Here is a 12,665-nt window from a genome sequence, read left to right as displayed (position 1 = left end):
CTCCAGTGAGTCCTTTCTTATTAGGTGAGAGGGCCGGATGCCATGATCTTGGTTTTCTTAATGTTAAGTTAAGTTTCAACCCAACTTTTGCACTCTCCTTCTTCACTTGCAACAAGAGGCTCTTTAGTTCCTCTTCACTTTCTGCCATTAGAGTGGTATCATCTGCATATCTTAGGTTGTTGATATTTCTCCCGGCAATCTTAATTCCAACTTTTGATTCATCTAGCCCTGCCTTTCTCATGATGTGCTCTGCATAGAAGTTAAATAGACAGGGCGACAGTATACAGCCTTGCCGGACTCCTTTCCCAATTTTGAACCAATCAGTGGTTCCTTGATCAGTTCTCACTGTTGCTTCTTGATCCGCATATAGGTTTCTCAAGAGACAAATAAGATAGTCTGTTACTCCCATCTCTTTAAGAACTTGCCACAGTTTGTTGTGAACCACACAATCAAATGCTTTAGCATAGTCAATGAAGCAGAAGTAGATGTTTTTCTGGAGCTCTCTAACTTTCTCCATGATCCAGCGTATGTTGGCAATTTGATCTCTAGCTCCTCTGCCTCTTCGAAATCCTGCATGTACTTCTGGTAGTTCTTGATCCACATACTGCTGGAGTCTAGTTTGTAGGATTTTAAGCATAACTTTATTAGCATGTGAAATGAGTGCAATGGTGCGATAGTTTGAACATTCTTTGGCTCTGCCTTTCTTTGGAATTGGAATGTAGTTGTAAATGTTAGCCAGTTGCTAAATACTCAAATTCCAGTCACATGACTGTGGGGGATAGTGTGAAAGTTGTAACTTTGAGAAAGGGTCATAAATCACTTTTTTGAAGCCTATGTAGCTTTGAATGTAACTAGTTAAAAGGTGGTAAATCCAGGGCTATCTATTAGTGTAACTTGCTTTACTTATGAATGTGTATTTATTTAAAATGGAAACATAATTTATTTTTGACAACAATAAATATATTGATTAATTTTTCTTGAAAATGTTTTTAATGTTTATTGCAAATGGTATGAAAAACTGCTAAATTATAAAGGATGTAGTTTCTCTTTATTTGTATCTATTGTTTTGCCTGCCTACTACTACTAATCATGAAAACAGAAAGTAACAATAATGTAAAACAAAACAAAATCTTCCACTGTCTCAAATAGAAAATGTGGAGCAAAATCCAAATCTTAACACACATATTTTTACTATGTAAAGTTATCCACTCAATATTATCAATAGTTTTTTCTTCTTTTGATCCTTTGATTCATGAAAACTAATCAAACTTCTCTATGCCTTTACATGTTAATTGCTTGATTTTTACCTTTTTCTAAAATGACTAGTTTGTTCTCTGTCTGAACATTTTAACGTATCAATGAAGATGTACAGCTATTAGGCAATACTTCAGAAATTCCAGATTTGGAAACAAATTAAAAGCCTATTAATAACAATTAGGGGGGAAAATGCTAGGTTTTCACATTCTAGTTTAGGCAAACATGGTATCCCCCCAAAAAATCCAGCTTTAATCACAGAGTTCAATTATTTCTTTAATGCACATGTTGCTCTCAATTCCATATACAATCACACCTACAAATTCTTCTTTTCTACAAATGTCAGTTTTGGCTTACATTAATTCTTAACTAATCAAATATACTCTTGTTTGTGATTGTTTACAAGAAGAAACCCTAGTAAGGCTACTTCCTAAACTAATAGTGTCTGGCTACTTTCTGAGCTTTCTTAAACAATCTGCAACTTCACCAACCTATGAATCCATTAGATTAATTGAATTATCAGTAACAATCATATAAGCATCAGGAGAACCAGATTGGGACAAACTGGTCTGACAAAGAATTGATTTATTCAGTTTGTTTATCTAGAGCTGATTTATCATAAATTTCATACGTCTGTGAAGATTCTCAATCATCCAGGTCATGATTGTCCCAAAGATGCTTTTCAAAAGACAACAGGACTTTTTTCCTTGTATATGTTTTGCTTCTCCAAGAAGCTTCTTCAGTCATGAACTGAAGAAGCTTCAGAATGGAAGAAGTTTCTTGGATGAGAAGTGAAACATATTCAAGGAAAAAAGTCCAATTGCCTTTGAAAGGTGCTTTGAGAACATAAGTTTCATATATTTTGTTCTAATCTTTTACATAACAGATACCTACCGTGTTTCCCAGAAAATAAGACCTGGTATTATTATTATTATTTTGCCTCCAAAAGAGGTACCAGTCTTATTTTCAGGGGGTGTCTTTTCCACTCACCTTATGGCGGTGGCACCAGCAGCCCCGCCCAGCCGGCCCACTTCTGCAGCTGAAGGAGCAGCTTCATTCTGCAGCTCAGAATGGAGCTCAGACCTGCATTTCGCAGTCAGAGATGTTTCTGGAAGGCCTCTGCAGCCGAGAACCGAGATACGGATTGAATCCATAACTTGGTTTTTAGCTGCAGAGGCCTTCTGGAAAGGCCTATGACTACAAAATGCAGGCCGAGGGATGCCGCAAAAGAAGTGGAGAGGCAGTTGTAGATTCATGGGAGGCCTGGTAAGTGGGTGCGGGACTTGTGGGGCAGCTCCACCCCCCACCCCCACCTTAGCTTGATTTTTAGGCGTGTGCCTTGCCCCCAATTTAGGGCTTAGTTTTGGGGTAAGGCTTTTTATTAGGTCCAAACCCCCCCCCAAAATCAAGGTAGGGCTTATTTTCGGGGTAGGACTTACTTTTGGGGGAACAAGGTAGCAGGCTGCCTTTAAAGGAGTTTGATAATCTAGTCTAACAAATATACCAGCTAAGTCTTCATCCCTGGATGGTTGATTGAAAAGTACTGGGGAACAAATAAAATAATTGTGTGAAATGGAAAGGCACACTAGTATGTGCTGAATATCTTTATCAATCATTATTTGTTTGAATTGATGAATGCAATCTAAGCAGGCCAGTTTGGATTTTCTTGTTTGGAAATGGGAAGTCATTTTTCAGAATGTTCAGGATTTGGATTTTATATAAGACAAAAATTATGCAAGTTGACTGTTAAGATTCTAAAACTTTTAAATTTTGCTTTGCATATGATGGTTACCTTAAATTAGTTTTCAGTTTTAAACACACACACACACACACACACACACACACACACACACCTGTGAATGTGTGCTTTTGGTTCTGTTTCTATGTTTTTTGGAAGCCTCATATTAGTTTAAATTGTTGGGGCAACCTATTGCTCTCCTGAGTTGTATCTCCCTATATCTGCTGTTTAGATCAGAGGCTACAGGTGTGGTTCCTAGAGACTTGGCCCAGTGATAAAATAGGAAGAAGGTATTGCCACCCAGCCCGTTAGTGAAAGTACTGATGCTAAACAGGTGGGGCCAAGGGATCACTGGTAAAGTAAGGACATAATAATTGATTAAGAAACTGGATACTCAGAACTTCAGAATCTTCTGAAACTAAAGGACAGGGTATTTTGGAGAGGAGTTATTTAAACCAAACAAAGAAAAGTGTGATTTGTCTCACTATAAGCTGAGGTTCCAGAAAACATTATTTGGCATACCAAGATGTGAGTATCTCATAATCATAGGCTTAATGGCCTATGCTTCACTGGGAATATCTTCATTTATTTGTTTATTGTTTTACTCAGATTTGAGCCAGACTGTTATTAACTATATTTTTACATAATTACATAATTCTTATGAAATACTAGCTACTTTGTTCAATTTTAGGAGAAGAACTCATTCCTCAACTATAACGTTTCTTGCATCCTGACAATGCCTCAGTACATGAGGCAGGGTTACGGCAAAATGCTTATTGATTTCAGTAAGTATGTTTACTTATATATGTGTTGACAGTAGATAATAATATTAGCCAGTAATAACGAATAATAAACATAGAGGTAGTCCTTGACCTACAACCATTTAAAGTTATACTACAACTAACCATTTGAAGTTATAACAATGCTGAATGAATGGTAGCTATGACTGGTCCTTGGAGTTCCAGCCATCCCAGCATCCCCGTGATCATGTAATCATAATCTGTACCCTTTCAGCCCGTTCACGCTTAAGTTTGCAATCTTCCCAGTTGGCATTCCAGAAAGTCAACAGGGGAGGCTGCAAGTTGCTGGGTTAAGTCTCCCCTGCCTGCACACCCTCCCCCAGCTTCTCTGCACTCACATCGTCCACTTGTGCACCCACCCCACACAGCATGACGCCTCTAGTGCATCTTTCCTAACCTACCTGGTGCTTCTCTAGTGGACTCTCCCTTTTTGTTTCAAACTCAGAATAAAAGTTCCCCATTTTAAAATACTCTGTTTTAAACCTCTCATGTTGGTTGCACGAACTCAAAAAGGCTTGAGGATTTTGGCCACAAGTTCCTTGTTCCCTTGTTTTTTCCACTTTCGACACAAGAAGAATAAGTGGTGGCAGCCCATGCTACTTGCTACTAGGAAGCCAGTGAGATTTTAGACATTTTTGAAACTTTTTTTTTAAAAAAACAAACCTGTAAGATGAAATGGAAATAATGTCAGATTGAATCAGATCTCAGCAGAGAAACTTGATCTTTGATTACATAAATAACAGCCCTGAGTTACTGAGCCAAAATAGAAGATATAAGTATCTAGTTGCTCACATTAGACATTGCGGCAGGATGTTGTGTTACTCTTTGGTAGCTAAAAATTAGGAGGAGTGTGGTAGCACTTTTTCTAATTAACCAATATTCATTGAAAGGCATAAGCTTTTACGAACTATCGCTATGTTGGTTGCCTACTTATTCCTATTAATACAGCTTGTTGGTCTGAAAGGTGCTACTAGATTCCCCCGATTTTTATTGTTCATACTTTTTTTCCCATTAGCACCAATGGGAATTAATAGGTATTTAATACTTTCTCCTGCCATTTTGAACTCAGAACACTCTACGCTCAAATGTTTTGCACATCCCTGGTAAGTACCAGAAAATATGACAGCACCCTCCCAAATAATTGCTAGTGACTATTATTTGCTGTAACAACAAATCAGGACAGCTCTCAGCTGAAGAGTTCTCTAGAAATACAATAGAATCTAAACTTTGTAAAGCAATAAATAAATAACCCAGAAAGAATTTACCTAATAGAAAGTTATACAATGACACCTGTAATGGAGGTCTAAAGCAACTGCTTAGAAATGTTAGTAGCGGTACGTTTAGTACTTAGTACATTTAGAACCTATGAGAAGTATGGTTTAAAACATCTAGTCAAGGAAGGTTGCATCAATCCCAAATCATATCAGAGATTGAGAGCCGTTTGAGGTATAATATTCTGATGTGTCAAAAGATTTAGAAAGAATTCTTATCTTTTTTAGTAGGGATATACCACTGCAGGTTCTTCGTTAGAGTTCTAATTTGCTGCCTTCTTGCATCTGATTTCTGCAAATCTAATATTCTAATACAGTCTTCCATATTTACTCCTAACCTAATACATTGTATAGCGATTTCTTCCATATTTACTCCCATCATGATAGTTTTTTGGATAGCAATTTCAGTACTGTCTGGTGTACTTTCAGACAGGAAGATTACTAACTTGTCCCAGACCAATGTTACCTTTTGAACTAGATTTAAGATTTGCCTTGTGACACTTGCATTTTATTTCATACGTGCTCTAAATTCAAGACATTTGAATTTTGGAGAGGTTTGTCCGCCACAAAGTATTTGAGCTCGCCAATAATGGGCTTACAAGATCCATCTGTGGAAGTGTGGTGGAAATAGTCTAAAAATTCCTCTTAAGACCAAATTGCAAAAGTTTATGTGTGCTCCCTAAACAGGCTATTTACTCTCCAAAGTGGAAGAGAAAGTTGGCTCTCCAGAAAGGCCCCTCTCAGACCTGGGACTTATCAGTTACCGTAGTTACTGGAAGGAGGTTCTTCTCCGTTACCTGCATAATTTCCAAGGCAAAGAAATCTCCATCAAAGGTGGGTTCTTTTCTCCACTCTCTTTCCTTAAGTTCTAATTCTCACTTTACTGTGGCCACACGGAGCAGTTTTTCTTAATTTATTTTTGCCACGAATGTCTTTCTTACTACGTTGCAAAAAAGGGAGGTATTTTAAAATGAATAAAACCTAAGAACCTATTGAGGAATAAGTCAAGGTGTCCAGAGATTTAAAAAAAATCTGATAATCTCTCATTTGTCTTTCATTGCTGCCTAGATGCTTTCTCCCCCATTCCTAATCCTTACTTTTTGTGCCTGTCCAATGAATTCCAAAATAACCTGGAATCTAAATGGAGAATAAATAAATGCATGCTAATACATGCTAATGTGTTGAAACAGTTCCAGCCCAGTTACTTCAATCTATTTTTCTTCCTATAGAGGGAGAAAATGTGAAATACCTCCAAACAATAGCAGCTTAAAATTCCTCTCTCTGTTTTGTCTTCTAGTACCACAACTCGTTTGCTTCTGCTTCTGTGGCTCATCTGGATGAGCAAAAGAGTTATGTGAAGCAGCTAATCCTTGACTGGAGAAAATCACATTCAGTCTTTTGCCCTCCCTTCTGAAGGGCATGCTTTGAGATTATAAATTCTGAAAATGGTATATTCTGTTCTTTTACAAAGCTACAGGAACTTGTCCTCTGGCTTCCAGTCTTTATGTGACTGCAGGAAACAGCATCAGTAGATCATCCCGTATATTTATTTCAGTAATAATAGACCCTTGTATCTCTTTATTCCAGAGATTAGCCAAGAGACAGCTGTCAATCCTGTTGACATTGTTAGCACTCTGCAAGCCCTTCAGATGCTCAAATACTGGAAAGGCAAACACCTGGTCCTAAAAAGACAAGTAAGAGTTTGCCTTGCAATTTTGCATCTTTATTTGGGATGTTTGTGGGTACTGACTGTTCTGAATATTTTTTTTGGTGGGGGGGGAATTGCTCTCCTTGCCCTAGATATGCTGCATCAGAAATCAGGAGTCTGTATGCATTATCTGAGCACAGAAGTCTCTTGCAGGACTCTCTGAATTCCTGGGAACCATAGCTGTCTGAATATTGTTGGAGATCTAAAGAGCTTTCCATTCCATGTAAACATAAAGCAAAGTAAACAATGGCTTATAGAATTTTGGGATAGCTGAAGAAAACAATATTATTATTATTTATTTATTAATTTAATTTATATACCGCCCTTCTCCCGAAGGACTCAGGTCGGTGAACAGGGCAATACATAAAAACTAGATACAAAAATTAAAAATTATTAAAACGTGATTAAACAATGCCCATAATAAATTAATACAGATTAAAAATTGAAATCCATTTATAAAAATCCCACCCCGTCCCATCAGGCCAGGCCAGCTTGTTTAAAGAGATGGGTTTTAAGATCGCGCCGGAAGGAGCGGAGATCGGGCGCCATCCGGAGCTCGACCAGAAGATGGTTCCATAAATCCGGTGCACCCACAGAGAACGCCCTCCCCCTGGGGGCCACCAGTCGGCATTCTTTGACCGGTGGCATTTACATAGTGTCCTGTTTCCTGTTTCTCTTTTGATACCTTAAACTGTTCACTCCCTATGGTTGGGATTGGTACTAGTTCCATTTATTGTGTTTGCCCTAAAGAAACAAGACATATACATGTTAGGAAACAAGATTATAAAACAATGAATAGGATAGGCATGATGTCAACTCTGCTAACATCGAATGTTCTTGCTTGACAAGAGATGAAGAAGCAGCTACTTTATATGATAAACTTGTGTATTGCTTTAAGAGCTAGGATTGTGGCTGGGAGAAGGAAGGAGGAAGACTCTACCTCAAGGCCCTCTGAAATAAAATAAGATAATAACTTGGGGTTGTCTAACAGAAGGGAAACTGATTCTTTAAATTAATTGGAGAATATGACAAGATTAGAAAGGTGGAGAATTGTGTTTAATATATTGTGCAAGGGGGCGGAGATTTCAGATTCCAGCTTCCTTCGAGCAAGCATTTGATGGTGTATTTGGCTAATAAAGGACTTTTAAGGTAAACAATGCCTCAGAGTCACTTGAAAAACTCATACGTCGGAAACTTGAGACATGACATTACAAATGGAGAAAATGAAATATAGATGGTACCAACTAAAACTGGGATGTTTCATTTAGGACAATGTGTATTCTTTCTTAAGCTGAGAATTGCCCTTGACTTTTGAGTTTACATATTTGGGGACCAAATTCCAAGCTAAATTGGAAGAGCTGTGAGATCTGTTCAGTTTTGTTGCTCAGAACAAATTCTTGAAAAACTATATATAATTTTTATACAAGTGTCCTGGTGATAGATGTTTAGGTTCTGATAAAACAAAGCTGTTATCATTCTGGTCTAAGGCATTCTGACTTACGAACAAAATGGCCATTTCATCAAATCTGTGGTGACCTTGGGAACAGAAAATACAAATTGTGACAAAATCAGTACAGGTGAACACATTGTTTTCTAAAGCTTTCCTTTAATGTATTTTCTTCTTTTTTATGCAACTAGGTTATAGCTTCACTCTCTAAAATAGTATGTCTGAAATAATGTGGTATCATTTTTCTACCTGTAGCAAAAATACAGGAAAATAGGATTCTTTCAAAATTAATCAGAGAATTTTTTTTTTGGATTTACACACAGAGGTTCTTACTTAAGAAAGCAGCAGTATTAAACTGTTCTTGTGAGATAAAACCATGCATGTGTTTATACATATAGGCCACTTGACTAAGCAGCATTTACTTCTTCAGAGCTTTCCTAAACACCAGCAGGGTTGGTGCTGATCTGACCTCAGGTGGAGCACTGTGCCAAAGGAGAGAGGCAATAACAGAACTGTTTTAGTTTTCTTAGCTTGAAATTCCTGCCAATATTAATTATAGTGTTAATAATAATAATAATAATAATAATAATAATAATAATAATAATAATAATAAAAAATAAATAAATAAATAAAAAAAAATAGTTATGTCTTCTGTAGATACATTTCCCCAAGCTTTTAACCTGCCTTTCTTTTTCTCCTGCTCTTCTCAGGATCTTATTGATGAATGGATAGCCAAAGAGGCCAAAAGATCCAACAGCAATAAAATCATGGATCCCAGCTGTTTGAAATGGACCCCTCCCAAAGGCACTTAATTAATCAGTCTTTCCAAGAGGTGTGAATATCCCATTTATGTGCTGCCATCATCACCACTGTGGGTACTTTTTCTTTTCCCAGCACTAGAAACATCCTTCCAGATCTTGGACGTGTGATTGCTCGTTACCAGCTCTTCCCTTTCAGATATTTCTGCAGTGTTTTACTTTTTATAGAACATTTTTAACCAGAAACCTTGTCCCGTGAGGCAAGATTGAAAATATGAGAGTTCTGGACAATATTAACATGGCCTCAAGAAAGTGCAGTCAGATATAGTTGCTCCTCCATCAGTTATTTGCTCCTAGCACAAAAACCTGGGTTGGTTCTCACATTTATAACTTCTGTTTAGCCCTCTTGAGATGTAGTCCACCTATGCAATATAGTGGAATTGCAAATGTGATGGAAAGGATCATATTTACTGATGGGGTAGTAGAAGGGCAGTAGAAAGATCAATTTTAAATTTCTCTTAAAGTAAAGCTAGTGGGGCTAGGGACAGATATTCTCATTAGTCCCATTTCTATACTAGTTTTCATCTGCACGTTTTTAATAGATAAAAGAGCACTAAAAAAAACAACAGCAATCCTGTGCCTGTGTTCTGAAATGCTCCAATCTATTCTATTCATCCTACATTTCCCTGCCATTCTGCTGCATGTGTATATACAGTCTAAATGTATTAACCACATGACAAGGTACAAGTAATAAGTCATCCAGCGCTTCCTGGAATCCTGAATTGCTTTTGGATGTGCAAATTTCTCACATTTATTTGCAGAACCTAAAACCTTTTTGATTTTGACACCTGTGTATTCCAACATTTTCATTAAAATATTTTTCCCACTTCAGTCCACCAAAAGAGTTGAGGGGCAAGGAAGCTTCAAACTGGCTTTGATTTCTGAGAATAGTAATGGTTTTATAATTCTGGATGCAGGGTATCAAAAGCAATGAGTCAGTCCTCTGTGAATTGGATTTTGTAGCTGGGATAGTCAGGTCTCTTGAGGGGGAGATGTCAGGCAGGAAAGATGCCACATTACCTGGTCTTGATAGCGTGCCTAAATGGAAAGACAAGATGCCATCACTCAATCTGTTATAATTTTGGAGAAGTGACCCTTATGGCAGACTGACTTCCAATACACTTCAAGTGTCAATTAAAGTAATTTGGTCAGAAAAAAATTGCAAGATCAACATTTGAACCTTGGCATAGCATCGTTTTACTAATTTGGCAGAGCTCATCATTTTGGATTAGCTGTTTTAAGGCTCCTGTGCTTGAAGCCCAAGGAATATGCATAGAAACAGATTTCATTAGCTGGTGAGGAGCACTGCTCTTTTTGCCAAATTATTCCTTTGCAATACATCGTTATATACATTTGGCAGTTTTGTTATTTATTATTCAGTTTGTGAAGCTGCTGGATATGCTGGTGCCAGGCCTTTAAATTCGTTGTGGCTCACTGAATGTAGTCTTTATGATGGCTTGTATTTTTTGGCCCTACATTGGCAATTTGCAGATTTTCCCTGCCAATGAGACTGTCTTGGTCTGATAATTTTCTTATTCTTTTTTCAAGCAGTCTGTAAGGAGATTGACAGTTTCAGCTGAGCTGCTCCATAAATGAATGTTGAGAGATGACTTAGAAGCCACTGAGGGCAGGTGGATAGTTATGGGCAATTTTAAAATAATTTTTATTGTTTTACAAATGAAAAATAAAGTTATTATACAAGGTTACCCAAAGATAAATTTTAATCTCATTTAATCTTATTTTAAGATTTGATAAGATGTTTATCATAAGATGACTCCAGTATTTTAAAATTGTAACAAATTGAAAATAAAACTTCAAAAGCAATTATAATAGACCTCCAGCATCAATTCCATAGTAAGCAAGCCCATTTCAAATGAGAATGTGTTCATCTTTTAAATACAGTCTTTGATTCAAGTGAATCCTCAAGCAGTAATAGATAATACTTATAACGCCTGGGAATAATGGAAGAGAGGAGTCAGAGCATTTTGTCCAATGGAAGGAAATTTGTAAATTGTTTAGAGTAAAACTCTTGTCCGTTGTAAGTCAGGTGCTACAAGTATTTTAGTTTGCCTATTTCTAAAACCTCAATCTTCCTCTATTACAAAAAGGAAAACTGGCTAGTCTGCTACACTATTATCTGCCATTTTCAGTTTTGTATAGGTGGCAACGTATACATAAAGAATTGGACTACCAATAGTCTTTGTAAGGCTTCTTTCCCTTTTGCATGTATTATTGGTGTGGAATTACATCTCAGCTGCTGGCCTGTGTCTCTGCAGTCTCTGCTGCATTGGGTAGCTCTACTGGCCAATCATTTGACCACAGATGTACATGATATTATACAATAATATCCCAGTATTTGAGATGGGAACCTTTTTCCAAATGAGACACAGAATAACCTGGCACTGGGAGTACACTTACATGCAGCAGATCAAAGTAGCCACAATGGAGATTAATGGATGATTGTGTGCACCCCAGCTTGAAGTATGGACATTTACATCCTGGGTTTGATCTTGAGAATGCTTCCTGTGCTTAGGCAGTGATTTGTTTTAATTCCTGACGTGGATTATGCAAAGACATGGTATATTTTATTTGTTTGGGGGCTGCAGAAAAATGGGCTTGTGTGTTCTGCACTCTAATTGCAGTTTCCACAAAAGGAGGAGTGTGGGTTTTAATGGTAATGTTTGGTGACATATATGAGAAATCCTGAAGATAGTTATCCATACAACTATGCCTTTCACTCCTGCCTAGCATGCAATTGTCAATAGTAGACACCTGCATGACATACAACTTCTTTTCAACTGAATATTTCTTTAAAAAATGTCCTTTTGTCTCCCATCTTGAGAAAAACAGACTTGTTCAGTCTCCACAAGGATTTTTAGATAACAGTTCCTATCTATTTGTTCCTGTGTTTAGTTCTGCCTTTTTATTGCCATCCTCAGTCTGCAGGATTTCTATTTCTGAATATTGTCTGGCAATTGTTCTCAGCTTCTAGATTATTGCAAAAATGGGGTAATGCTCTTGTGACAAAGGGAGGCTGGTTGTTCTTGTACAGAAGCAAAACTGTTTTCCTGGATATTTTAGAATATGCTATCAATGTATCAACTTCTCAATAAAGCATGTTCTCTGCTCTCACTTTCTTCTTAAGTATTATTCTGAAAGGATTACTTGGGGGGAAAACCTCTAAGCGACATTTTCTAGGCACTACTTGCCCTTTGAATCAATGTAAGGGATAGTTTAAATCACTTATTTCATTTGTTCAGTTTCGGTTGTATATACTACATTGCACATTCAAGGGACCAATAGGAAAACCAGTTGGGAAGGTTCATTGCTGGTTTTCAAGCACAGAGTTTGCATATGAAGTCTTGGCATGCAAGCTCCTTGAAACTTCAGTTGGAAAGTTGAGGAAATAAGCCAGAACGTCCATACTAGTAGTTTGCTGAATGGATCAGTTGTTGACTACTAAACAATGCAATTTGCTTTGATCCTCTATTCTCTTCTGAGGCTATTGATGGCCAAGGATAACTATGTTGAGAGACTGATGGCAGGTGTCTCCGCCCCTTTTTAGATCAAAGAACGTGAATTGCCTTTTGATGAATCAGGAATGGGTTCCAGATGAAAACCAGACTAAA

General features: G+C 37.4%; 1 protein-coding gene across 3 annotated transcripts in view; it reads left to right on the top strand.

Moving 5' to 3' along the window:
- KAT7 (lysine acetyltransferase 7) overlaps positions 1-12,168 on the top strand; it is a 29,724-nt gene extending 17,556 nt beyond the window's left edge. For 2 of the 3 annotated variants that reach the window (XM_083378213.1, XM_083378212.1), the window contains 4 exons: positions 3,684-3,777; positions 5,751-5,897; positions 6,651-6,757; positions 8,929-12,168. In XM_083378213.1, the coding sequence (XP_083234339.1) occupies positions 3,684-3,777; positions 5,751-5,897; positions 6,651-6,757; positions 8,929-9,030 (450 nt within the window). In that variant the 3' untranslated portion in view covers positions 9,031-12,168. Of the gene's footprint in view, positions 1-3,683; positions 3,778-4,807; positions 4,896-5,750; positions 5,898-6,650; positions 6,758-8,928 lie in introns of all 3 variants that reach the window. The other variant, XR_014494268.1, reaches the window with a different exon arrangement.
- The last annotated feature ends 497 nt before the right edge of the window (positions 12,169-12,665 follow it).

The sequence above is a fragment of the Vipera ursinii genome (genome assembly GCF_947247035.1).
Source record: "Vipera ursinii genome assembly, chromosome: Z".
NCBI lineage: Eukaryota > Metazoa > Chordata > Lepidosauria > Squamata > Viperidae > Vipera > Vipera ursinii.
Note: the sequence above shows the minus strand (reverse complement) of the source record. Positions and strands in the feature narration are given on the sequence as shown.